A 26,565-nucleotide genomic window follows, 5' to 3' on the forward strand; every position below is an offset into this window, starting at 1 on the left:
TTGATGCTGCCTCACTCCAGTGCAAGTCAATAAAACTTTGTGCACTGACACACACAACTTCCAGCACCCGCCAGCGGGGCCAAAATGAGGATTAGCAAAGCTGCCTTTCTCTTTCTGTTCTTGCTCAGCTCAGGTAAGAGTCCTTTGCCTTCTCCTTGCCTAGGTGAGACTGGGACCTAAAGACTTGCAAGTTCCATGGGGTGAAGGTAGATCCCCAAATCCCTGCGTCACAACTTCCCTGGATGATGACGGATTCAGGGCTTGCTGGCCAGCAAAAGCTGCTGCTCAATAGAATGAGAGCTGTGGTTGTTCCCGGGTTGTATTTGTTAGAGACACCAGAAGAGCAGCAGCCTTAGTGTCTCCATTGGGAACTAGTGGCTCCTTGCAAAACTGCCCCATGGCCAGAGATGGGGGCACCCTTGGGAAGCAACCTGTCAAAGGGTTGTACAAAGATATGGTGTAATTGGTTTCAGCAGCCTTTTATCTTAGATTTGGGGGTTTTTCTCTTTTATTGCTAGATACTGTGATCCTTATTTTGATTGTTTTAAAGTTTGCTAATGCTTGTGCAAAACAGAATCATGAAGAAAAGGAAAAATTCCTCTACACACTGTAATTTCAGTCTTTTTCATAGCCACAATCTTAACAGGAAATTTTTCATTTCAAGTGATAGGGAGGCCAAAATCTGGTCAGCGTTAGTTTTTGAAGTATTTTAAGTGCAAAAAGATATTTTGTGGAAGATAGTAGAAAAAGATTTATAACACACAAGAACTGAATAGGACTCTTTGTATGTGTGTATGTATATATATATATATATATATATATATATATATATATATATATTTGGGTTTCATAGATTGCAAATCTTGCAGAAATTTCAAATATAAATATTCTTTGTCCCAAAAACCTTAAACTCCAAAGAACTGTGAGATTCAAAAAACACATCTTTCAGGTATCCATATAACCACACTGTTGTGGTTGCAATAAAAAAAATATAGTTATGAGTGTGCCAATGCATATAAAAAGACTCAATAAAATAAACAAGCGTTTTACATATGTAGTTATAAAAAGGTAACAGCTGGGAAAAGGTATGCATATATTTTATGTAGAAATATTAGAGGCATACCCCAGCATAAAACCCTGTGGCTGTTATTTAATTTTAAGAATTATCATAGTTTAAATTTGAGTTTCTAAGCATTGTTTTTGCAGAACAGCCTCAGTCAAATCAAATACCCTTCTCAAATAAATAATAACTTTATATGGAGGGAGTAATATAGAATTTAGACTTTTATGTGTAATACTACGCTTTTGATAAAGGACTTGCAAATCCTTTATGAAGTGGCAGAAAATATTTGCATTTCTGAACAAGATAATAATACATCTTTTGGAGACTTTAAAATTTCATAGACATAGGAAAAATAATAGCAAGAAAATTTATTGCACATTTATGCAGATTGCAGGTTTTCTTTTTTTTCTTAAAATATTATGCTCTTCCACATAAATATAGGAGAAAAGTGGAAAAATATTTTTATTAATCAAATCAATTATGATCCTGTCAATATTTCTAAAAGCAAATGCTGTAATAATAATGGAAATATTATTGCAAAATGTCAAAACAGAACAGAAATAGTGTTGCATGGAAGCTGTACCATAATAGGAATCCTTTACTTGTGTTTCTCTTCCTTGTGGAGAGCATTGCAGCATCCCTATGATATTGTTTTAACCTAGTTTAATGTTTTCTCTCAAAACTAATTTCTTCTTAATGTTTTTGTTTTTAAATAATTAGTGGAATCAATCATTCCTCTGCCTGTCACATGAAATTTTAGTGTATTCTTTTATTTTTCAGCACCTATCCTTTTCTTCCATCCATCCTGTTAAACTAACTGTCAAATCTTAGAGCCAAACTCTTCCCTAACTCTTCCCTAAGTAATTTCTCAGTAATTTCTCTGGTTTTGCGGTGGTATGAGAGGAAGCATAATTTGTCTTGTATCCCTATTTTATCAGCTCTGGCTTGTAAGTGCAAAATGATCTTTAAGAAAACACTCAACTGCAGGCTGAGCTATCTCTTATGTGAAGGAATTTGAGGCTTATGAGCCTGCTTCACCCTACAAGAATGTTACTTGGGAAAGGGAGGAGCTGTTGCCTTTCCCAGCTGGAAAGACCCAGTGGAGCCCCGCGGTCACAGGCCATGGGTATGAGTGGGACAAGGAGGCCTTTTGTCCCTCCTGCTGGCACTGGGCTATGGCCGAGACAGACAGGGGTCAGAAAAAATATAGAGAAGAAAGAATTTCTTCTCTGCAGCATGGCTGTTATGTATGAGAGGGCAGTCGTGGTCTGATTCATTCCTTGTATGTCTTTTATGCCTTTTATTCAGCAATTGCATAAAGCCAGGCACAAAAACATAGCTCAGGACTGAGATGTGCTGCAAAGACCATTGGCCATCTGTCTGTTTGGGGTTGAAACCATGCAGAACAGGTAACTCCCAGAGCCAAACATTTGTCAGAAGAGTTTTTTGCACATCTGATAAAAAACCTGTAAAAATCACAGGACTCGTGCAAGTCTGTGAGCCTGCAGCTGGAAATCATGAAAGTCACAGTGCTGTGTACTAAGGATTCTGAATTAAGTGTTCAGACATCACATAGCTGTAACAGGGAAAGAAAATATTAAATGGAGAAATCCTTTATAAGGACTGTACCTGAACATTTTTTGAGTTTAGCATTAAACATAGCTGTACTTTTTAGCATCCTATGTATTTCACACACAGCTGTAGCCCAGAGGTTGTTAGATGAATTTATTTACCAGTTTAATGTCTTGTGTTAATTCATTGCAATGGAGGACAACAGCTGCTACCTTGATTATTAAGTAAATTCAATACAGGGTTACTACAAAAATGACAAACTGAACATTCCAGTGACTGAGGAGTAAGAGCTTTGCAAGATTAAGAGCCTTCGAAAAGAGATGACTCATAAAACTGAAGTCATTCTGAGTAGGTAGATACCAGCAACAGGCACACATTGTTTCACATCTTTCTTGAGTCCCATTTCTTCACTTTCTCCAAAGTATGTGTGGCCAATACTTTCTTTTTGCAACACCTCACTTTTTTTTGCTCCTTGGGTCGTCTTCTGTGTTCCCCTCACTTTATACCCTATGTTTGTGGTACTTGTTATGACTTTCACAGTGACACAAAGCACTGTTCAAGCCACTTCTCTATTCCTCCTTACATGGGGTTTTCAGCGATGCTACCCTTTACCATACCATGAAGGCAAGATTTATCCATATTTTTTCACCATTAACCAAATTATTCCAGCAAATAAATGATGATGTTACACAACTAGGTGACAAAAATTTAACATGAAAGTTTGAAATAAATCATGTCAGCATTAACAAGTTCACTCTTCCTCTCTCCTTCCTTTTAGTGCAAGGAAGCATCCTAGACCACTATGTGAGAACAGAGGGAGCTTGGCTGCTCAACCCAATGAAGCAAATTTATAAGACAAATAGCGAGGAAGAATGTGCAGAGCAATGTGAAAATGAAAATAAGTTTGCTTGCAGGTAATTTCCATGGGTTCCCATATATATCTTGCATTGCAGATGATGGAACAATCTGCCTTATTTACCACCAGTTTGAACTTTCAAGGGATTTCTTAGGAGTATGTGTGTTTGCAGTTTGCTGGAAAAACAAAATATGTATACAAGTAGAATGCCTGGGACATATGGATGAAGACTGCAGAAACAGAGATATTAATAAAATTATGTTGAATTTTTATTGAAAAACTTTATGATGTCTTGTTGTACAGCTTGGCACACTGAAAACCAACTTAACATGGTTTTATCAAGGCTCTTGTGCTCCTTGTGCAATGAAGAGTCATAATTAGTTTCTCAGACATTTAGGACAGAAATAATAGCAATAATAGCACTGCTTATGTTCATTGCATTACCTATCTTGCAGATAAATACATTATTCTGACCTTTACTAGAATTTGGATTTACATACTATTTACTTTGAGGAAGAAATAGACACCTAAACCTTAATGATCCTAAACTCTACTTCCAGTCAAGCTCTCTCTCTGCACTTGCATTTAACCAGGCTCAGGGGGCAGGAAAGCACAAAAGGTGTTGCCCTGTTTGAACCATTGGGCTTTGCTCAGGCTCCTGCCCTAGCGGAAACTATTGCTCTGAGTCTAAGGCTGTACCAAAGCCTCAGAGCCCATTAAGCTCCAGCAGTATAGCCAGAAACTGGAGCAGTAAGGAGAGATACCCATTACTGCAGTGGGAGGCAGTCCTCACATACGGGGCAGAGGGGTTTTCTCTTCCAATTTTCATGAGTTCTTGATTTACTGTTTCTGCAGCACACCTTTTGAACTTAGCAGACTGATTGTCTGCAGGGCTGTTTCCAGCACTTGGTTCTCCTTGGGGCTTTTATTCAAGGCAGGTATACCTGCTGACTTTTTAAATGTGCTGTGTAACTTTGTGTTTTAAATCAAAAGGGAAAATGAGACTTAAAGAGGTATAACTCTGAAGGATGACAGCAGTTTGCTGGCTGTGCGAAGTACCACCCGTTCTCTTTGATTCAGTTTCCCCTCTCTGAAACCACAAAGAGAGGGCAGAGCTTCAGTAGCACATGGCTCAGGAGGGTAGGGAGGAAGGCAGAGAGGGCAAGTCTATATATTTACATTATATATTTACAGTTTTCAGGGGATTGTTTTTCCTTTTGAAGCATATTCAGACACAGTATCATTCCTTAGCTTCTGCCTTGGATCTGAGCCTACCATCACCTAACACTGGAGTAACATCATGTTATTGCCTCCCTAGTAATTGGTTATGTGAGATGTATTACAATCAAGCAAGAACAAGAGCTATCTGGCAGGAAAGGGTATGTGGGAAGAAAGGTAAATGTTAGGCAGAATGTTCAGACCAGACCAGCACTGCAGTGTTCTCACAACAGTGCTTCAGAGCAATCAGTTAGGATCAATACTTCAGACTTGTTATCCCACCTCAGTAGTGGGTTGGGCCATGCTCGTTAACTCCATCTCTACTTACAGATTTAACATTACTGATAGCTGGGTTTTACTGGGGGTAACAGCCTCTGGTGTAGTTTTGATGCAGGACAACCAGCCCTACCCAGAAAACTCATGAACATGGTTGTCAGCAGTAAGTCCAGATGTGATCCCTCTCCTGTGGGGAGAGGCTGTGTGAATTTGCAAGTACAGACAGACTGGGGCCATGCCAGCTGGTTGCAGGGCTATAGAATGTGCTTTGTCAGTATTTGCCTTCCTAGTATAGACCAACTCAGGGAATGCCATGCTGCTATTGCATGTTTTTGGGTTCAGAAAAGCCACCTCTAGGAATTACTTAACTTATCAGGAGGTTTCCTTAGATGATCCTGTAAAGGTTACACCATCTGCTCCAGTTCTGCATTCTTGCAGCCAAGGCACTTGCTGAAAAGACAAATGGCTGTGTCTTACGAAGTGCTTACGTTGCTTCATGTACGGTGATTCAGAACAGTTATCACAAGATAATTTAAGGTCCCGGATTGTTGTGTTTTACCTGCTCCTTGGTAACTGTATGTAGAATGTCTCACTCCTTGAATGACCACTAATTTTTTTTTTAAATATAGTCAATGTGCCTTATGCATATATTCCCTTTATTCCTTGTTATAATTTGTTCTTGTAGTTCTCTTTCAACCTAAGTTTGATATGAACACTTAGGAATCAAAATCACCACTGAAAATGTGAGCTGCATTACTCAGCGATTTGAAAACCACACTCGATCTTAAATATTACTGAACTGTAGTGCTTGCTAAAATGATAACTGAATACTCAAAAAGGTGTTCAGGAAAATAAGCATATATTCAGTTACTGTTTCTTATATTGCTCTCTCCTCTTAATTCCAACAGGGCCTTCTTATTTACCAGTAAAGACCAGCAGTGTTTAACATTGTCTGAGAACACCAAAACAGCAATGATATTCAGAAGAACGAATGCAGTTCTTTACGAAAAAAGAAGTATGTCTATGTATTTTTATATTGTTTCCCTGAGATATGCTTTTGTAGGGACTCATGTAACACTCGTGTAAATGGGGACTAAGCCTTCACTGGGTCAGAGGAAGTGTGTAGGTCAGCCTGTACCTCACACCTGCGATTTGTCACATTGCTGGTATAACAATGGTACAGATTTTTTTGTTTCCCCAGATTAGTGCTCCACCATCTTTCCCACTCCCTAAATCCTAGGGTTCACAAGCAGGAAAGAGCACTATTGCTTGGGGAATGCAGAAGGTGCTGGGATAATGGAAATGCTCAGGAGTACCTTCTCTCCTCTTCTTTTGAACCAGCCAATAACCCATGTCTGCATCTTCTATATCTCTGCTGAGGGGACTAGGAGAAGCTACTTCTGTTGGCAGTGTTTTCTGATACAGACCTTTGCCTGCAGAAAAACTGATGGAAGCTACCAAATAATTTCTTTTGTATCACTACAGAAAATTCACAGTTTATTTGGGACTCAAATCAACTTTGTTTTAGTTTTTAAGAAGTATTGGAGTGTTAACTGTGCTTCAGATAAAAATGATCTATTTGTATAATATTTTCATATTGTTATATGATGTTTGTACTCTTCAGTTAATGAATTTGGTGGCATTTTTGTCGTGATCTTATTTTTATGGCATAATTAAATGACATGGTGAATTTTTGTATTCCACTTTTAGACATATTTTATTGATGATCATCTTTGTCATACATGAGGGTTATTTGACAGAAAAGTATTTAGTCTCTAATGCTTTCTGATAATAGGAAGTCTGTCTCTAAGAAATGGCAGCTATCCAATTTTTTATCCCCTCTTTTAATAACGTATCACCTTACACCAAATGCAGAAAAAACATTGAGGTTTAAGACTACTTTTTAATTACATGATCAAGCATGGAACTCTTGTTATATACAGGCAATAAGGAATGTGATTTATTTTTAATGTAGCAGAAGTTCCATTGTGTTGTTCTTTGACATTAGTAATACACAAGGGAGAAAAGACCTCCTTAGTGATCATTCAGATGTAAGATGATGTGGTAAACTTTGAATAGAATCAAAGTTTCTGTGTTAGGTGGATTCATGAACATTGGCCATTTGCTGGTTCATAACTTTAAAAAAATATTAATGCGTTTGAGAATATTCAGAAACTGGAAAAAATATTATCTATCAAATATTGGACTATAACAAAAAAAGGCACACAGAAAGCTGAAACAAACCAGGTTCTCAGCTGCTGCAAATTATGCAGTTGTTTTGATAGACCAATTTTTAACCAAAAGTCAAGAATTACAATAACTGGAAGGTAAACTGCATCTTTACTTCTCTGATGACCTGCAAAGACTTGTATGATAAGATAATGTTATGTGTATAGCACCTGAAAGAAGTTTTTAGATAGAGGTTCAATAGCTTTAACTGGATTCCATCTTAACATACAAATGAGATCTTGTTCAGACCTTGTGGATATAAGGAAAGTAATTTTTCAGAGAAAGGGAGGATAAACACTGGACCACATTGCCCAGAGAGGCTGGGGAGCCTTCAGCCTTTCATATATTGGACAAAGCTCTGAGCCATCTCATCCAGCTCAGAAGCTGGCCGTGCTTTTTATGGGGGTTTGGACAAAAGATGACTGAGGGTCTTTTTCAACCTGCTATTTTCTGAAGCCTACGACCAACTGCATTTTTTCTTTATATATATAACTGAATAGGTAATTTAATGATTAGAAGATAACATTTTTTATTATATCCAGAAGCAGGTGGGAATTTCAACAAATCAAGTAATGCTAAGAAATCTTCTGCAGTTCCTATTGCAGAAGGAAAAGTGAACAGATTAATTGTCAAGTAACAAAGTTAAAAGACTGAATGAGTAACTTATATCTAAATAATCATGTTGGTTTTGCTTACTGTGAGGATCTAAACTGTGATTTTGGTTTATTTTTGAAACATCCCTTCCATTTACTGAGGCTAGAACTGGTCCTGCAATATTCAGGGAGGATTTCTTACTACATCTTTTGACATAGACCTTTAGTTTCTTGAAAAACAGAACCCCACCAGTAAAAGCGTGAAAAACTGTTGTTCGATGTAACCAAAATGTCCAAAAATTCCACCCCTACCTACAGAAACCAAAATATGGACCTTGGTATCATGAACATCAACAACACAGCCTATTGTGTATGTGTCAGATGGTTTCTCTGTTGCTCATCTTTTTGTTTGCAGAGAGTCTCAAATAATTATGTGTCCATTCTAATGATAACATCCATTTAATCTATTGTTACAGAACAGAATGGAAAAGGTAGCTTTTACCTAGGCAGATCACATCACTGTCTCCTGAGGCTGCTGCTGTTCTGATACTACAAGGAAATTCCTTTCATAAGTCCAGATGATTTTGTGATATTATTGCTGAAACCAAGAGTATTTTTTCAGTTGAAGCAATTACTCAAGGAGACCTAGTTGCTATTTATCAATGCGTTCAAAGGAAAGGATGACAATTAGTGTAAAACTGACAGTTTTAAAAGTTAATTTTTCCATGGTATGTACTATAAAAGAGAAAGTTAACTTTATCTGACTTATAGAAAACCTAAAAAGAATAAAAGATGCATTGGGAATTGTTATCTACATATCTGTTTGTAAATAGTTAACCCAAGGGACATGGGTTGAGCTTGGGGATCAAAGTTAGTCATTTGTCATCAGACAGAAAAGGCCCTAGAGGTTATATAAATGGTCAAAAGTTTACACAAACAAAGAGAGTCAGCACTTGTCCAATTCAATGTTCAGTAATTGAGGGTTTTAATGTTATTTTATTGCAAAATTGTTTGAGGGATCCAAAAGACTTCCAGCTAAAGTTTCTAGAGTAAACTCTCCCCTGTGTATACATTGAAATAAAAGCATGACCAAAGGTACATCTCTAAATCCAAATCTAATCTACTTACTGACCCTTGGAAAAGCTAGACTTAATTTCAAATTCAAATATTCATTCTTTTCACTTTGGACAAGACAGGTCTGTCTAAAATGGCATTATTTCTCCAGATTTCTTTTATTAATATGCTTGTACGTCAGCTTTGTTACAACTTTGATGCCGAGAAAAACTGTTGCAAAACTGGGTCTCCACAAGTATTTTATTTGGACACTACCTAAAGACATTGAGACAAAACAGATCACAACCTAAAAGATAGATTGCTTCATTAGGGAAATGTTAAATGAGTTTCCTGCTTAGTTTTCCAACCCAGAGGATGTGTTGCCTAACAGTGACTGACCCTGACCTGCAGATGCAGAAGCTCTGAGGGAATAGGCCAAGATCTGAATTCCTTCCTGAGTGAAAGACATGTCCTTTGCAGCCGTCTCTCCCCTTGCAATCACAGATGATGTTCAGTCCTCCCAGGAGAATCTTAGAGGCTGGGGTTGTGGTTGTTCCTACCTCCTGGGGGAAAAAAATTACAATGTTAGGCTCTCGGTTCTTATTTAATTTAATGATTATTACTTTAAAACAATTTAATGTTTTAAGACTACTAACACAGACTCCAGACTCATTCAGCACTAAAATTCCCCTTGTCTTATACAGAGACAGGATTTCATTGCTAATTCTTTCAGTCCTTATTTTTCTTTTTTTCATGAAGGTACTATTAAGTTCCAAAATATAAGACTGAAAAAGTACATATATCATATGCACTTTCAACCAGCTATCCATTTTATACTGTACAGGAGAGAGTCATTGTTTCAGAATTAATTCAATCTCATTCATCACATGCTGAACTTTAATGAAAAAAATGTCATCTGAATTTATATGAACTTTAAAAAAACTGCTTATTTAAACTGGTAAAGTAGTATCTGTGAATCTGTGAATCTGTTTTGTGATCTTCAGCTGAATTCAGGTGACTGTTAAAAGGTTTGATTTTAATTACTGTGCATAACCATAACAACATCATAGGAAGTAAGAAAAAGAGAATGTTTTTATTTTCTTATAGTGCCTATTTAAATGTTAAAAGCATATTTTATTATTTAAACCTACTATAGCATGTTTCCAAAATAACCAGGTTGTGTTACACTTATTTCTCTGGAATTCTGGCATGGAAGATTTTGCTTTCGCATAAATTTTTCAGTCCCAATTAGTACAATTTAGGCATCAGATAACTAGTAGGTTTTTATAATGTGAATTATTTTTGACAGCATAAGAAAGTCAAAATATGACTAAATGTATTTAAATATATTAACATGAAAACGGGGGTTTTTTATATGCTAGAATCCAATGGACATGTCATGATACTGATTAAATAAGCACATATCATTTCAGTTTATCTTCTAGAATGCAAGGAGGGAAAAGGAGTGGATTACAGAGGAACAGAAGCCAAAACTCAGAAAGGTGTGCGATGCCAGAAGTGGGCTGATAATTCCCCACATAAACCAAAGTAAGGCCTTTTAATATCTGTTTATATATTTTTCTGAAATGTTGTTAAACCATGCATATGTGCTAATTAGTCTTGTAAGCAATTTGTTTGGTATTAGAAATCTTCTTATAAAATATTTTTGTAGCTATCTAGAATAAGATATTTCTCTAATCTGAGTTGTAACTCAGAGACCTCCAAGTGGTGCTACATGATCAATAGAGACATTGTCAGCCTTGGCAGTTGCATTTAAATTTTGTGGTCCTTACATGAGCAAAATACCAGATAGGTGAGCATGTGGTTCTGCTGAAATAAGAATTTTCCATTATTCTTACCAGGACTTCTCTCTTGGCCATAGGTATAACATGTGGCAGATGGAATAGAAGTACATAATTTTACCAGTGAATCCACAATTAACAGGGTAGTATTTCTTGTATTTAATGAAAAACACCTAATTGGGTTTATTTAGTAACCTTCTATTTAAAATTTATAGTATTCAGACTACAGAGGACTCTCACATTCAGCAAATATCTTCTCCTTGCATCTCCCAGGGAACATGTCTCAGAGGAAACTATTCTCTACACGCTACATGGTATCTTGACTGAGCAGTAATTGGTGGAAACCAAATAGTTAAAATAAATGCAAGTATTAAAGACATGACTGGCCTTAGAGCCACTGTATTTCCTGAGGTCTATTGCTATGACACTTCTAACTCTTCAGCAATGGCACACATTAACAATTAAGAGACCTCTAAACACCAAGATCTACAAAACAGTTCTCAGATAAAGATTTAGTTTTTAGAGTTCTCAGCTGAAGAATTGGGACACTTGCCTTATTCTGTAATCCCATTTAATTCTGTTCCAGTTATACCCCTGAAAAATATCCCAGTGCAGGACTGGAGGAAAACTACTGCAGAAACCCTGATAACGACGAAAAGGGACCCTGGTGTTACACAACAGACCCTGATACCAGATTTGATTACTGTAACATCCCTGAGTGTGAAGGTCAGAATACACATACTAACTTCTTTCCATTTTTGCAAGATGTGTTTTCAAGAATGTGAAGTTATTCAGAAAGTTTTAGTTTTAATTGAATATTTGTTCCAAACTTGAGTTTAGTTCAACCTGAAACTTTCCGAAGACATTTTCAACACCAAGAAGGAAGATATCAAAAGACCCTCAAAATGGCTATTCAAAATCTTTTTTTCCCTTGATAAAAAAATGGTATATGAGTGTATTCACATATCATAGTCTTAGAATTCAACCACATGACAGTTGGTAGTGCAAAAGTCAACAAAACATGACAGTAGCAAGACATAGATTTTAAAATACGGCTTAGTAGTTTAAATTTAGCTCTTTTAAAAACTATAGTCTATTATATTGGCTTTTTTAAATGAAGAACTATAAATGTAATCAACTAGCTAAAGGCATTTTACCAAGGAAAATAAGCTTTTAATTTTCAAAAAAAAAGACTGTCCTTCAGCTTTGTGCTCTGCTCAGGCTCTTGAGCTTCATGTCAGATGAGTATGACTGTTTATGGACCAATTCCTCCAGGGTTTTCTGTCTCTCTTGTTCTCATTCTGCATTGTTCCTGCAGTAGAGTGCATGCACTGCAGTGGAGAAAACTATCATGGAGTGGTTTCAACGACAGAGTCTGGGCTTGAGTGCCAGCGCTGGGACTCCCAGAAACCTCACTCTCATGGATACCTCCCAGAAAAGTGAGTCAGATTCTGTGATGGTCTCTTTATTGTCCATAGTGGTCTGAAGACCACCCTGAACCTGACAGAATAATTGTTACAACCATTAGTGACATATCTTAAAACTTATTTTTCCTGTTCAGTTTTCCAGAGAAGGATCTAAAGATGAATTATTGCCGTAATCCCGACGGTGAACCTCGGCCCTGGTGTTTCACTACCAGCCCAACTAAACGCTGGGAATATTGTGACATTCCTCGTTGCAGTGAGTCTGACTTCTAGACTTCTAGATACAATGACATCTAGATACAAAGAAATCTAGACAGCTTCGAATCAGGGTGGTTCAAGGATCTAGAACAAATAGAAGAGGCCCAAAGATAAAGGAAAGAATAAAAGACTGCTGAATTTTATCTCATAGAAAAGAATTACTCACCTTGAAATGAACCTTTGATAGCTCTTTTGAGGCTAGACTTTTTTGTCACAGGTATTTCTAATGGTTTTGCATGGTCACATCTCCCTTCCTTGACGTGTTTTTCCATGACCAGGCATTTCAGGGGTTCTGGTGTTTCTTCTTGATATTCCTCTTTTCAACAGCTTCACTCTTCCTGAAAATCCTTTGGCTTCTGTTTTGCTCTTCCAAATCAATTCTTGACCTTTTCAGTTCTCTTTTTCCCTAAAGGCCTGTGGCTTGCCATGATACTTTTCCTTGGGACTTCTCACCAGACCTCATCCTTTCTGTCTCTCACTACTTAAGAGTACTTCCCTTTTACATCTGTACCTACACCTGTATGTATCACTGATGGGCCTGCCCCTTTCACCCCAGTTTTCTTCACAGTATTACCACTTGCTTACTTTCCAGCTGTGTTCTGATGGGGCTGCTGGCACTTTTATATCCTGGCTTTTGTATTCTGTAATGTATCTGGTTCCTGTAAAGAGGCAGATGCAAATGGTCTTCCAGTCACTGGACTGCTTGTGAAGAAGTTAAATGGGAGAATGAAAAGTTGAGAAATATATCTTTAGATCTTTTCTCTGCCTTTTGGGCTTTTCAAATATTGTGATATTTAAACCTGCAAAGAAAGCTAAAAAGCCCATGTAATTATAAAGTTCGAAGTGTTTTGGTTAGTTGCTTTGGGTTTTTTGCTGTGTAGAAGGCACTGATTAATTTTAGTTTATTTTTCTGTAATAGCAACACCCCCACCAGTTCCTCCACCAGGACGTCAGTGTCTATCAGGAAGAGGAGAAGATTATCGAGGCACAATAGCTGTTACTGAATCTGGAAATACCTGTCAGCGGTGGAGTTCCCAATCTCCCCACAGACATGCTCGCACTCCAGAAAACTATCCCTGCAAGTAAGTGAAACATCTCCGTTATTCAGTGTCTATGAGAAATACCAAGGCACAGAATTACTTCAGTTTTCTTCACCTATATTGCAAAGCTCTTCAGTTACACCCGCATTCATCACCTACTGGATCTCATATTTTCGAAATTTTTGCACATTTCTTTTTATTCACTTTGTTCTTGGATACTAGTGTCTCCTTTTCTGACCTTCAAACTGCTTGATTGACTTTTTTCCCTGCTCAGGTGAAGCACTGTGGAGTAAGACGGTTACAATTATGATATTTGCTTGGGACTAGGTTTTTTCACACTATGTTCCTGCTGTGCTGCTCTTGGCCTCAAAGTACTACAATATCTTAATTCATCCATCCGTCGAGCAGGTGTCTGGTTTAGCACACCCAAAATTGCAATTATTCATATAGTAGATGGCATCAGTAAATGACAGCAGCAATTACCCACTAGTAAATATAACAGTAAACTGAGATGCAAGAAGCATTCTCCTTTTGTTCATAACCTTTGATAGATCTTCGTGAGAGACCTTTGTTAGCCAGGTTTCCTGTTTCAGGGGTCTAGATGAAAACTACTGCAGAAATCCCGATGGTGAGAAGATGCCATGGTGTTACACCACCAACAGAACTGCCCGGTGGGAATATTGCAGCATCCCCTCCTGTGATGGGACAGAGCCAGAGACCCCTGGTAAGAACGGGAGACAACCAGAAGTGAAGGGTCATCGTGGTTTACTTTGAGAAATCTTGAGTGACTCTGCTCAGTTGTGTTATTGCTGTCACTGCCAGCATTGCCATGTATCAGTTGAACACCTGGGTCTGATGTGGAGCCCAGACTGGTGTGTTCAGTCTGGTGGTTAAGTGCAGAAGGTTTTGAGTCACCTACTGACCCAGATCAGGAAAAATTGCAGTAACAGAGGTCTTTTCATTTTATCAAGCAGTGAATACCTTCACCTCTAAATTTTTAAATTCTCCATGGAAAAGTTAATCAGTTTTACATGCCAGTTCCTGAAAAATTGAATCTAGAGCAAAACCTAGATAATTTAAGAGCATTGAACCAAGACTCCATGGAAAGCAATCAGAAGAAAACTCTCCTTACACAAGGCAGGTGCGTTCCATATGAGTCTATGGCAAAGACACAGGCCATCACTTAGCCTGAAGAAGCAAGGGTAAGTGATAACATCCTTATGTTAAGTATTTGGCTTGTTAGCTGAACTAAATCCACGTGCGTGACAGTAAAGTTGATGTACAAGTCCTCTAATCTGGTGTATCATTAAATTTTTACAAACTTTTTGAAATCTTCCTTTTGATATACAGTCTGAAAAGAATTCTGCTACAGAGAGCGTGCTTTGGTGGTCAGTGAAACACTCTGGCTTGTTGTGTTCTGTTGGCTTTCTATGCTCATATATACACGACAAAGTATTAAGATGCAAGAGACTGGTTTCTGTTATTCACTACAGCTGTTGATGTGCCTGAGCAGGCTCAAGTTACTGAGGAGTGCTATCACGGCAATGGTGTGACTTACCGTGGTACAGCTTCTTTCACTCTCTCGGGAAAGAAATGTCAAGCCTGGAGTTCAATGTCACCTCACCGACACAATAAAACGGCAGACAACTTCCCAAACGCGTATGTGTATTTCCCATTTCCAGGTTTCATTGGGCAATGATCATCCATGAACTTGTTTTGATTTGCATCATCATTACACAACAATGATTTTAAAGCTGGGGAGTGTACTTGATAAAAATAATTTCTTCCTTTTCTTCTTTTCTTAATGTGGAAACATTTTCCATTGACCTTATCTTGAAAGGAACCACAGTTGCCACTGTTATGCTTCAGACTAATTAACTGTGTTCTACATTGCTTCTAGAACAACTAATAGTTATCATAAATTTTCCCTTATACTGAGCTTATTCATGAGTTTAAGTCTCTTTCTCCTTGTCCACAGGTCATTAGAGCTTTGAGGAAGGGCTAAGTTGTTTTCTTATTCCCAGCATTTGTCATTTATTTATTCCAGAATGCAAAAAACTATTTCTTTTTAAAAGCTATTACTGTATTTGAAAAATTAAAAATAATTATATCTTTGCTATACATGTATGCATTTACTTATCTGGATTTTTTAATGGTATTCTACTATAAGCATTAATTAATGAATAAGTACTTGGCATATTTAAATATTCTGTATATGTGTCTTGATTTCTTTATGCTGGAAAAAAGATTTCAATTAGCAATGACAGAATGTACATGATAAATGATATATGCTAACTCTGTAATACACCTGGTTTCTAAAATGTTCTTTTGAGTTTTCCACAGAGCAGTGGCGTGGATAGGAATATAATATCTTTCCATTTGTAGGGACCTGAGACAAAACTACTGCAGAAACCCAGATGCTGATGGCCGTCCATGGTGCTACACCACCGACCCTGGTGTGAGGTGGGAGTATTGCAACTTGAAGAGGTGTGATGACCATGAAGCACAGACTTTACCAAAACCACCTCAGACAACACTGGAAACAAATCCTGGTGAGAATACTTCCAGCTTCCCCTAGAGATGTTCATAACCAGCAAGCTGGTTTTTATGGAAAAATCTTCACAAATTTTATGAGAATGAAATACAGGAAACTCTAAATAAATACAGAATCCATTCTCTTCATTTTCTGAGCATTCTTCTACAATTTTATAGCAAGGTTTCTATTTGATTTGGAACTAATATAGCAGGGTTTCTATTTGATTTGGAACTAATATCACGTCTTTTACCTACTACATCTGGCAATACTGGAAAGAGATGGCTATTAGTGTCCACACTACTATGGGAGAGCAACTAGCAAGGACAGAAAATGCAGCAGTGTTGGCATTTTGCTGGCAACTGTTCCATGCATTCACATTTCCAGGGTTCCATTTCACATTAGAGGACAGCTGACTTTTTTTAATTCAGTTCATAGAATCATGGAATCAACCAGGTTGGAAGGAACCTCTGAGATCATCAAGTCCAACCCTTAAGTAGATGGTTAGAGTACTGCAGCTTTCAGCTTTCTTTCTTTTTTTTTTTTTTTTTTGCTATGGCACATTTTTCTGTTTAAAAGGCTAATAATTTTGGCTGAACATGTATTACTGCTTTTTACCTACTGTAAAATTTGTCATTAGACAGATATCAGTGTCTGCAAGTAAAACACTTCATGTGTGCATAGTCTTTTGTAGTCCTGACTTCTGGAGTCATGAGAGGTCAGCTAAATCTAAGCTTCTTTGATTTATGACTTCTGTGATAATGGAAAAAAAAACTTTTAAAATGCAAAGAAATTAAAATACCATTGTTAGGCACCGTTAACACTATGTTGCCCTTCTTTCCTTGTCTACATATTATGTAAGACATGTAAGCCCTAATAGTATTTCCTCAAATTTATCTGTGCTTCGCCACCGTCAATTATGGATGTGGCCAAACAGCCCACAGCTAACAGTCATTCCCTTTTTTTCTTTCTTTACAGACTGCATTAATGGTAATGGTAAAGATTATCGTGGCACAGTAGCAAAAACTGCAAGGGGCAGAACTTGTCAAGAGTGGAGTTCTCAGAGACCTCATAGCCATGACTATTTCACTCCCACAACTCATCCAAGAGCAGGCCTGGATAAAAATGTAAACAACTGTTCATTGAATACTTCTTGTCATTGAGCTTTGGCTGTCTTCTTCAGTGTTCCTCAGCAAGCATTTTGTGGTCTTTGTTAATTAGTTTCTTTTCCTCAGTTCAATCCAAGAACGTGATTGTGCTGTTTCTTGCTGACATGGGCAATCTGTACTTCTGTGGGACACAGAGATGACCAGAAGCTCTATTGAATGCTTCTGCAGCACCACCAAGGGTCTTCAGATGAGCTCTTGCTTCTTCTCACTACTGAGCGCTATCCAGACCACTGTCTGTGGGCAGAACCTCTGTCTCCTCTGACAGAAAGAGCACCTGGTCATAGATTTCAGTAGTAACAGCGACGGGTGAGATGGTGATGAATCCAGTGTTCAATGCAAGTTCCCTGAGATATATAACTAATGGATTGCAGCCCCCTATCTTCTGGTAATTCCTTCTCCAGCCCTCCAGCTTCTGCCACAACCCATCATACAATGTTATACATGTGCCTGACCCACCCTGTAAGGGGATCTCTATTTCTAACCTTCATCTCCGAAGTCCCAAAACGTGTACTCAGCACTAGTTCTCTAGATTTCCCTAATTTGTGACAAACTGTGTATGTGATATAAAGAGCTTGTTTGATGTTGCCAGATTGAACTATATTTTCACCCGGTACATGACTTTAGAGCTTGCTTTAGTCAATTATGTGATGGCATCATATACACTGCAATGAATTCCATCTCTGATTGGAGAAACTCCCTCTGAAAACCAACCTGCCATAACTGCTTGGTTCTTACATTTGTCAGAGGCTCTCGGTAGCAAATATTTTCTCCTTTTCCCTAAGACATAGGATATATTTCAGGGTAGGGAAGGGAACTAGAAAAAATATGTGGTGGCATGCAGTTGTGTGAAGTGTCTGTGCTGAACAGAGATCAGTCAGTATGCCCAGTAAAAACCTAGAGTGATTGAGCTAACCAGGCACCCCACATCTGGGTAAACATTGGACCCTGCATCACCAGGTTGTGCTAGAGCAGCTTACACAATGCTCACCTGCCCCAGAGTCATGCAGCCAGACTGGATGTGAGAAGATCTCAGGACTGACCTTACTACTTCTACTAACTGCAGTGAAAGCAGGAGTAGTTTAGTGCTTTAGAAAACCTCATCTGGGGTCAAGATCTCCTACTTTTTGAGAGCTCAGAGGTCCAAGGTTGCATTATTGAAGCTTACTGTCTGAAGACAGTTGAAGAAATTTCATTTTTATTATCTTTTCCTAAAGTCACAGAGCAAACAGAAAAATTAAAAATAATTTGACAAAAGCGAATGGAAGTCACTTATAAAAAAGGAAGTAAGAAAAAAATTACTTTTATTTTGGAACTTTAATTGATAGGCTTTTTAATTGCATGGTTAATAGCTGGTGTCTTTGTTCTTTGTTACAGTACTGCAGGAATCCTGATGGAGATGTGAATGGACCTTGGTGCTACACAACAGACCCGAGAAAAGCCTGGGAGTACTGTGACATTCCCAAGTGCCGTAATTATTCCTTTTAAGACTAGTGTATCCTTTCTCTGTAACCTTTTATGACAACTGGAGGACATTCAGTGATTAGTCTGAAAGACTGATTGAAGTGCAATAGCTTTAGATTGGAAAATAAGGCTCTTGGGAAGTGATGTTCAAAGTCTGTGTCTGAAGTTTTAAGATTGATGTTTGTTCTCTGAAAGCCTAAAATGCAGCACAAGATGTACCCGGGCACACTGAAGTTTATGGGGTTTTGCCATGTGTTTCAAAATAGGGTCATTCCAACAGGAATTTTCCCTGCTCCTACCTAGTCACCTGGCACAACTCTGTGTGTGGTGAGGCTGAACAAGGCATGGTCTTATCCTAGCAAAATTTTTGCACTCCATGCTCACATGGCTCTGGTCATATTCTGGATGAAAACCATATCGACCCTCCTCTGATACTGTACCATATCTGATGTCTGGAAAGTGCATCTGGCCCTAAATATTTAATCAGATGCCCTTGTCTCTGTTAGTAGTAATCAAGTCATTTAGTAATCTGAATGAGGTGGTACAATAAAGTGTAAAATGAGAAGGTTTTGCAACATTTTGGTTTCTAGTCCTTTCACGTCTGTCAACAACAAAAGCTATCCTAGGAAGAGAGGCAGTTTCCACTCAAAAGAAGGGTGACTTTCTTGCTGCTTTATCTTCTCAGCTGTGAGCAGAAGAAAATGTGCTCTGATCAAAACCCCAAAATGGAGCAAATAAGAAAAAGAAAGATGTTCTATATCATGCACACAGAGTAGCTGTAAAAATAGTACTGCATTGAAAGTGTTCAGCTGGGACTCTTAGGGGGGAAAATTATTGTATTCCATTTGCTGATTCACTTCTTTTTTAAATTAATACTTTTTTTGTTCAGATGTTCCTCTAAAGAATAGAAAAACCATGGTGTTTGCCATTAACTTCATTAGTTAGTTCCTTTTGCTGACAACAAATTCTAAATTCTGTGTTGATAAGAGTCAGTTTTCCATGGCGAAACATGAACTACTCCTTTTGAAAACTCAGAGACATCTGAAGTACCAAATGATCCTGAGATAATAGTGGACAAAATTTTGTTCCAAAGAGACACAGTTGAATTTCACATTCTCTACCACCAAGATTAGCTTAAAACATCTGCCAGTGCAACTTCTAAACTGCTGGAATCTGTAAGAATACATTTAAAGATGTTGGGAAAATTTATTTTTTTTCTTTCTCTCTTTTTCCTTCTCCTTCCCCTCCTGTTTTTGGGTTTTTTTTCTATCCGATTGTAGAACTATTCATGTGTAATTTGCTGACCACTGGAACTGTATGTGAAAAAAAGTTACCAGGCATTTTTAAGTGTTCCAGATGAAGGTAACCTAACAAAATATCAGTGGTACATGGTACAGAATTGCCTGAAGAGAATCAAAAGCTGAAGTGACAACTGTAGCATGTTCACCTTCTAGTTTTCTGAGTTCATAGTGAATGCATAGCATATACATTAAACTTCCTTATAGTGATTTTTTTTTTTTCTTATTCTGTAGCTCCTGCTCAGTATGAATGTGGAAAATCCAAGTTCAGACAAAAGTTGTGTGCTCAAAGGATTGTTGCTGGTTGTATTTCCCATCCACACTCCTGGCCCTGGCAGATTAGTCTCCGTACGAAGTATGGCCATTCCCCATTACATTAGACTTTGCATGCAAAAGAACATTGCCTCTCATATGATATTATAGTATGTGGTTGCAGCATTATAAAGTTGATTTTAATTTAAAAATAGCTCAAAGGTAAACATTATGTTTGATAATCTTAGATAGGTCATTTAGACAACCAAGAATGCTCTATTTTGTGAAAAATACCCATCAGATCAATAAAACAGCTAATTTCAAAAACATTTTTACTAGAAGGCAGAATGACTTTAAAACTGCCACTATATTCTACAATAGAATCAGTATCCTGCGAGTAGAAGCAACAGTTCGAAGTATGGCTAGTACAGATCTTGATCTGTCCTTCCATGTCAGTATTCGATCCTACTGGCAAAGTTGTTAACAAAACTAAGAATCTAGGCTAGTTGCAGAGGTTTTTTGACTGTGATTAGAGCTAGAAAAAGCCAGAATCTCTAAAATGGTGAACCTCACTGCACACAAGGTTTTCCAGTAATAGGAATAGTGGTTAAGAGCAAAGATCTAGGTGTTTTCATACAAGGCTTTATAAAAATGTCCACAGAAGACTACCATCATTATAAGAAACCTTGTCCAAGGAAAGCAAAATGTTTCTTATCGAAATTGTGGAATAATGTCTTTAGTTTGTAAAGGCACACGTGCTAGAAAGATTACATGATTAATTACAAGCAGAATTAACTTTCCCATCTGAAACCAATGCCTTTTTGCTCTATTACAGTTATGGCTTGCATTTCTGTGGGGGGACTCTGATAGATCCTCAGTGGGTTCTTACTGCTGCTCACTGCTTAGAAAAGTAAGTATCTGTTGTGGCCCACACCAACATCTTCTTATCCTAGATAGAAAATCACAGGAATAAAAAAAGAGACCAAATACCCGACCTGAGCTGGTTGCAGTTAAGAATTCAGTACTGCAAACAGTTGAGAATTGAGAACTGTGTGCAATTTTCGTTTGGCATAACAATGTAAAAAAAGCCATTAAACTATTAGAGAGCATCCAGAGGAGGGCCACAAGGATGATGAAGGATCTGGAGGGGAAGCCGTAGGAGAAGTGGCTGAGGTCACTTGGTCTGTTCAGCCTGGAGAAGAGGAGACTGAGGGGAGACCTCATTGCAGTCTGCAACTTCCTCATAAGGGGAAGTGGAAGGGCAAATACTGATCTCTTCACTTTTGTTACCAGTAACAGGATCGAGGAAACAGCATGAAGCTGAATCAGAGATGGTTTAGGTTAGATATCAGGAAAAGGCTTTTCACCCAGACAGTAGTTGGGCACTAGAACAGGCTCCCCAGGGAAATGCTCACAGGACCAAGCCTGTCTAAGTTCAAGAAGCATTTGGACAATGCTCTCAGGCACATAATATGACTCTTGGGGTGTCTTGCATAGGCCAGGAGTTGGACTCAATAATCCTGATGAGTTCCTTCCAACTCAGCAGATTCTATGATTCTATAGTTCTATGATTCTAATTGAGCTGAGTCTATTTGTCATTCATTAAAGCTGAGTTTTTACTAAAAAACAGAGTGACAGTGATAACTTTTGCCAACTTGATTTCATGTGCCATAATAAGGGATTAAGTTTACACCAAAGCTGGCTATCTGGCTTTGACAGAACAATGTGCCAAATAACATTATAAGTCGTCTATGTTCTGAGTGTGTATTCATCAGCTCACCATGTGCAATCATTTCCAATAGGTCCTCACGGCCATCTTCATATAAAGTATACCTTGGATTACACAAAGAAGCAGCGTTAGAGCCATCAGTACAAAAACTTGATGTGGAGAAATTGTTCAAGGAGCCACGCAGGGCAGACATTGCTCTGCTAAAACTCAGCAGGTACCCTTTCACCTTAAGCGTTCCTTTGTTCTGATGGGACAAGTTGACTAAAAAGTGGTTTCTGCTGGTGTTGCTGTAATGTGCGGCGTTTCTGCACACTCTGTTCAATTAGTGATTTAAGATCCTCTCTTTCTTGCCTTTCTGCAGAAGCGCCAGGGCTTCAGAAAGCGAGAGGGCTGCCTTGTTAGGGGAGGAGGGCTTAGGAACACTGATCCAAGGTGGCAATGTGCTGGGTGCCAGCTGCTGGGAGGGAGACAGTGGCAGCAGAATAGGAGGAGATAATGCCTAGAGGAGCTTTCAGTGTTTCTACGTGCTTCTATTGTGATAAGGTAATGAGGATTGAAACATGCAATATTAGCACGATGGCGCTCCATGCCGTTTCTGTGCTGTGGTAGGGAGATTTCCTCTTCCACCAGATCCGGACAGTGTGCAGGCAAAGAGCGTGTACGTTTGATGCAATACCCAGTATGGCCCTTCTTGCATCTCTTCTCACTCATCAGAAATGCTTTCTGTGGAACTGTGCAATCAAAAGGAGTATGTCCATAGAGCAGCAAGCAGATGTGAACATATGGTGGTTTGGCTTTGATTTGTGCGGCTGCAGTGCAGGTCCAAAACAGATGAAGGTTCAGCGTAATAATGTGGGTCTGTAATTGGGCCTTAGCTGTACCCACCCAAAGGCAAGTCAGATGAACTTAGGTTTTGGTGTGTGCTAAATGTCCCATTGGAAAGTGAATTATAGTCAGACTGGATGTAGGCAGAGCAACCTAACACATTTAGCATGTGTTAAATGCCACTAATTCATACCCTTTCTAATAGCTTTGCAATTAGGTTTTGCTGGTTATGCATTAGTCTAAGTCAAAGCACTCTCCTGGATTTATGTAGGTATTTTTAGTATCAAAATACTCTAACTGCTCTCAATTTCAGACCTTTTCCTTGTGTGTATCGCTTTCTGAGGGATTTGAGCCTAAAACAAAAAAAAGTTTTGCACATCAGGAAAAACCCTTACCTGAAGCAAAGAATGTCAAAGACAGGTGGCTGAATGCATATCAGGTCTTTTTAGAAACCTGAAGGTGGTATCAAGTATAATTGTGCTAACGATTGTTCCTGTTTCTTACAGCCCAGCAGTCATTAATGATCATGTAATCCCAGTTTGTTTACCAAAAGAAAATACTGTGTTAGGAGGAAGAGAGGAGTGCTATGTCACGGGCTGGGGGGATACAAGAGGTGAGACAGCCTTAACACATCTAAAAGCTCACTGTTTGGAGACTGGTATATACTTGAATCCAAAGTGTATTCTCTTTGTGCCCCACACAAGCTATTGATGAAAAACTCATTTCATCAAAATTCATTAGGTACTGACATTCTTTCCACTCTCTCCTGCTGATATGGATTCTCCTAAACCACTCAGTGCCATGTAAACTGAAACCCTCTAAACCAACACTGAAAGAGGAGTATGAGACCTAAGGAACCACTAACTCTTCTCTCTCAGTCCACTGTGCTTTTCCTCAAAGTGGGCTTTTATCCTATTAAGGATAGTTTTTCTAGATTTAGGTTATTTCTTGATCACATAAATGTGAGTTTGCTCATTCTCTTAAATGATTTTTCCTCCCAGCCAGCCTGGTTCTCATTTCAAACAAATACAACCCTCATTTTCAAAACCTCCCACTGGGTCTTGGTTGAGAAATGCATCAGTACCTTCTCTGCCTCCTTGCCCATCATGCCATTTTCAACTGTTTACTTCCTACCTCATCTCTTCCACAGAAAATTAAAATATAGAGAAATAAAATGGCTTGGGAATGACTCCCACAAATTTCAGTGGGTACTGGATCCACATGAATGTAGTGTGAAAGCAGGAAGGTCAATCAGTGCAGTGTAGATGTTGATGGGTGGTAGAGGGTGATAAGTACCTTAATACTGATAATGCTTACTCTTTTTGGTGTATCTTCATATTATGCATGGGAAGTACTATGCACAGTGCATAAACACTATGATATTTTACTGCTTATCCATATCCTGATGTTTGTTTAGTGAATATGATAATTGCCTTTGTCATTCATTCTTTTTTGGTTTTGTTTTCATTTGCAAAGGAACTGGTGGTACTGGTTACTTAAAGGAAACTGGATTTCCTGTAATTGAGAATAAAATATGCAACCGCCCTGAATTTTTGAATGGTAGAGTCAAAAACAGTGAGCTCTGTGCTGGGAATATTCATGGTGGCACAGATACCTGCCAGGTAAGAAAGTCTGTAAGCATCAGAGACACTGAGACTAGCTCAGTTGGTTGGAGCATGGTGCTCATAGTGCCAAGGTTGTGCGGTTTGATCCCTGTATGGGCCATTCACTTAAGAACTGGACTCAATGATCCTTGTGAGTCCCTTCCAACTGAGAATATTTTGTGATTCTGTGGTTTGGTTGTAAGCACATTCAAATAAAATAGTGCTTTGCTTTCTGGACTATAGAGGCCAGGCCCAGAATTATCCTTGGGATGTGACCACGCTACATGGCATCTAAGCTGAAAAAAGCACATGGATGCTGCTCTTTCCTTTCTCCCTTGTTTGCTGCTAGGAAGCGGGGCAGGCAATTTTCAGATAAGCCTGAACTACAGAGCACATGGTTACATACAGCTGCACAAGCCAGGTGTATATGAGCCAACTTAGATTGACAAATGGTCTGATTTTTTTTCTCAGATCACTTTGCTTGCCTCAGCTAGACTGCCTCCAGTGTCCAAGCTAGCTCAGTTAACAACCTGAGATATCTCAGTTAGCAGTAAAGGAAAAATGCAGTGGAGCCTGCCATGCAGGCCAAACATGAGCCAAAGGAACTACTAATTTCCGAGTGTCAGTGCCACTGGATCATTTGGTAACAACATGAAGCCCTGAAGATCTCAGAAAAAAGACGGAGAGAGGAGGTGCAGTTTAAGTGAATAAGGTCAATCAGATGCCTTCTCAGCAAATCCCCTTACTCCAAAAATGGATGTAATGCCTGGATGATGTGAAGAGATGATTTTACAGAAGTGTTCAACAACATGCATAGAGAACTTGTGTCTGGCTAGAACTCCAGTGTTTCCTTATAACTTGTGCGGCCCTCACATGTAAGAGGTACTTCTGTTTCTGTGCCTCCTGTGAGAAGGCCACCCTTGCACATGGGTCTGTCACTGAAAGAATCATCCTGTTCTTTCTCTGTTTAGGGGGACAGTGGAGGACCTCTAGTCTGTCTGGACCAAGATAAATTTGTTCAACATGGAGTCACTTCTTGGGGCCTTGGCTGTGCCCAACCCATGAAACCTGGTGTTTATGTTCGAGTCTCCAATTATATTCCTTGGATTCAAAGTGTAATGGAAAGCAACTGATCCTGGCTATGGACTGCCCCCTCCCGGGAAGAAGTACGCACATCAGAAATACAAGATTCCAAGTGCAATAGTAAAGCTACAATCATTCATAAGAAAGTAAAATAAATATGATCATCCATTTTAAATTGCCATAAATTAATAGTTATTGCCAAGAAATCCAACCAACAGTGTGTTACCCTCTTTCTATATGTTCTATGGTCTGCTATGTTTGGCAAGAGACTTACCCACCTCTGGATTACATGTCAAAAATCACGATCTTAACTGTAAGTGGACACATGGATTTTAATTTTATATCAAGTTCTACAATGATGTTTTCTTCTAAGGTCATAATTTCCCAAGATGATGTGCTTCCAACAAACGAAGAAAGAAGGAGAATTTTTATTTTATGTGAATTGTCTGAGCCTCTTACCAGTTTGATGCTACAGCCCAAAGAAGAATCTCACAGTACATGTCTTATACACATGTGAAGTTTTATTAAATACATCTTATAGCATCAAATATATGGGATGAAAAAAAAAAGAAAAGAAGCAAACACATTTGGTTTGTATTTTCATATTTTTTATTGACATGGACATCTATGTGTCAGCAAAAATACAAATGTTGCATCAAAGACATAAAGCAGTGAATAAAAAATAGCCTTGTCCTAAAGTTAGTCCATAGGAAAGTCAGAGAAATAGCTGTCAATCCATGCTGCAAGTAATGACAATGCATTTAACATTCTATAAAATTGTGTTGTCCATAGCACCCCTTTATTTCATTGTATAACTTTATCTGACTACATAACTGTTAGATGTACATTTTTCTTCTCTAAAAGAAAATCACGTATACATGTCTGTGGATACAAGAAATGAAAGCTTAAACCTTTAGAAATGCTTTCTAGGGAAAGCTCGACTCATACTTGCCAAAGTCAAACACTTGCTAACTATGAACCCCTGCTCTCACCCTGCACCCCTTGCACATCAGCTAGGGAGCACTCTACAGGCATGTGGGGACTCCTGGCTCTGCATGGGGTCCTTTCTGCATCCCCAGGGTGTGCTGAGTGTACTCCAAGTAACACAGCTACTTCCTGGGGTGGGATTTGTCTTGTCCATTTTCTGCAGTGCGGAGGTCCACTCCCAGGCATGCCAAGCTATGTGTCATTTTTAAATTGTCTTAATTTTTCGTAGGTATGTACATA

At 38.6% G+C, this 26,565-nt stretch overlaps 1 protein-coding gene across 2 annotated transcripts; it reads left to right on the top strand.

Annotated features, from left to right (window-relative positions):
- Nucleotides 1-25,962, top strand: LOC116783601 (plasminogen-like). Of its 2 annotated transcripts, none has more exons than XM_032681235.1 (19): nucleotides 1-133; nucleotides 3,414-3,549; nucleotides 5,894-6,000; nucleotides 10,294-10,408; nucleotides 11,249-11,388; nucleotides 11,981-12,101; nucleotides 12,224-12,342; nucleotides 13,264-13,426; nucleotides 13,978-14,108; nucleotides 14,878-15,043; nucleotides 15,770-15,936; nucleotides 16,896-17,044; nucleotides 18,461-18,554; nucleotides 20,080-20,200; nucleotides 20,933-21,007; nucleotides 21,900-22,040; nucleotides 23,158-23,264; nucleotides 24,128-24,273; nucleotides 25,227-25,962. In XM_032681235.1, exons 1-19 carry the CDS (start codon nucleotides 85-87, stop codon nucleotides 25,386-25,388), a joined length of 2,409 nt encoding a protein of 802 aa, XP_032537126.1. In that variant the 5' UTR covers nucleotides 1-84; the 3' UTR covers nucleotides 25,389-25,962. The 2 variants fall into 2 exon arrangements, with proteins under 2 accessions (XP_032537126.1, XP_032537127.1); XM_032681236.1 differs by having other exon boundaries at nucleotides 11,984-12,101.
- The last annotated feature ends 603 nt before the right edge of the window (nucleotides 25,963-26,565 follow it).

This window comes from Chiroxiphia lanceolata, chromosome 3 (genome assembly GCF_009829145.1).
Source record: "Chiroxiphia lanceolata isolate bChiLan1 chromosome 3, bChiLan1.pri, whole genome shotgun sequence".
Taxonomy (NCBI): domain Eukaryota; kingdom Metazoa; phylum Chordata; class Aves; order Passeriformes; family Pipridae; genus Chiroxiphia; species Chiroxiphia lanceolata.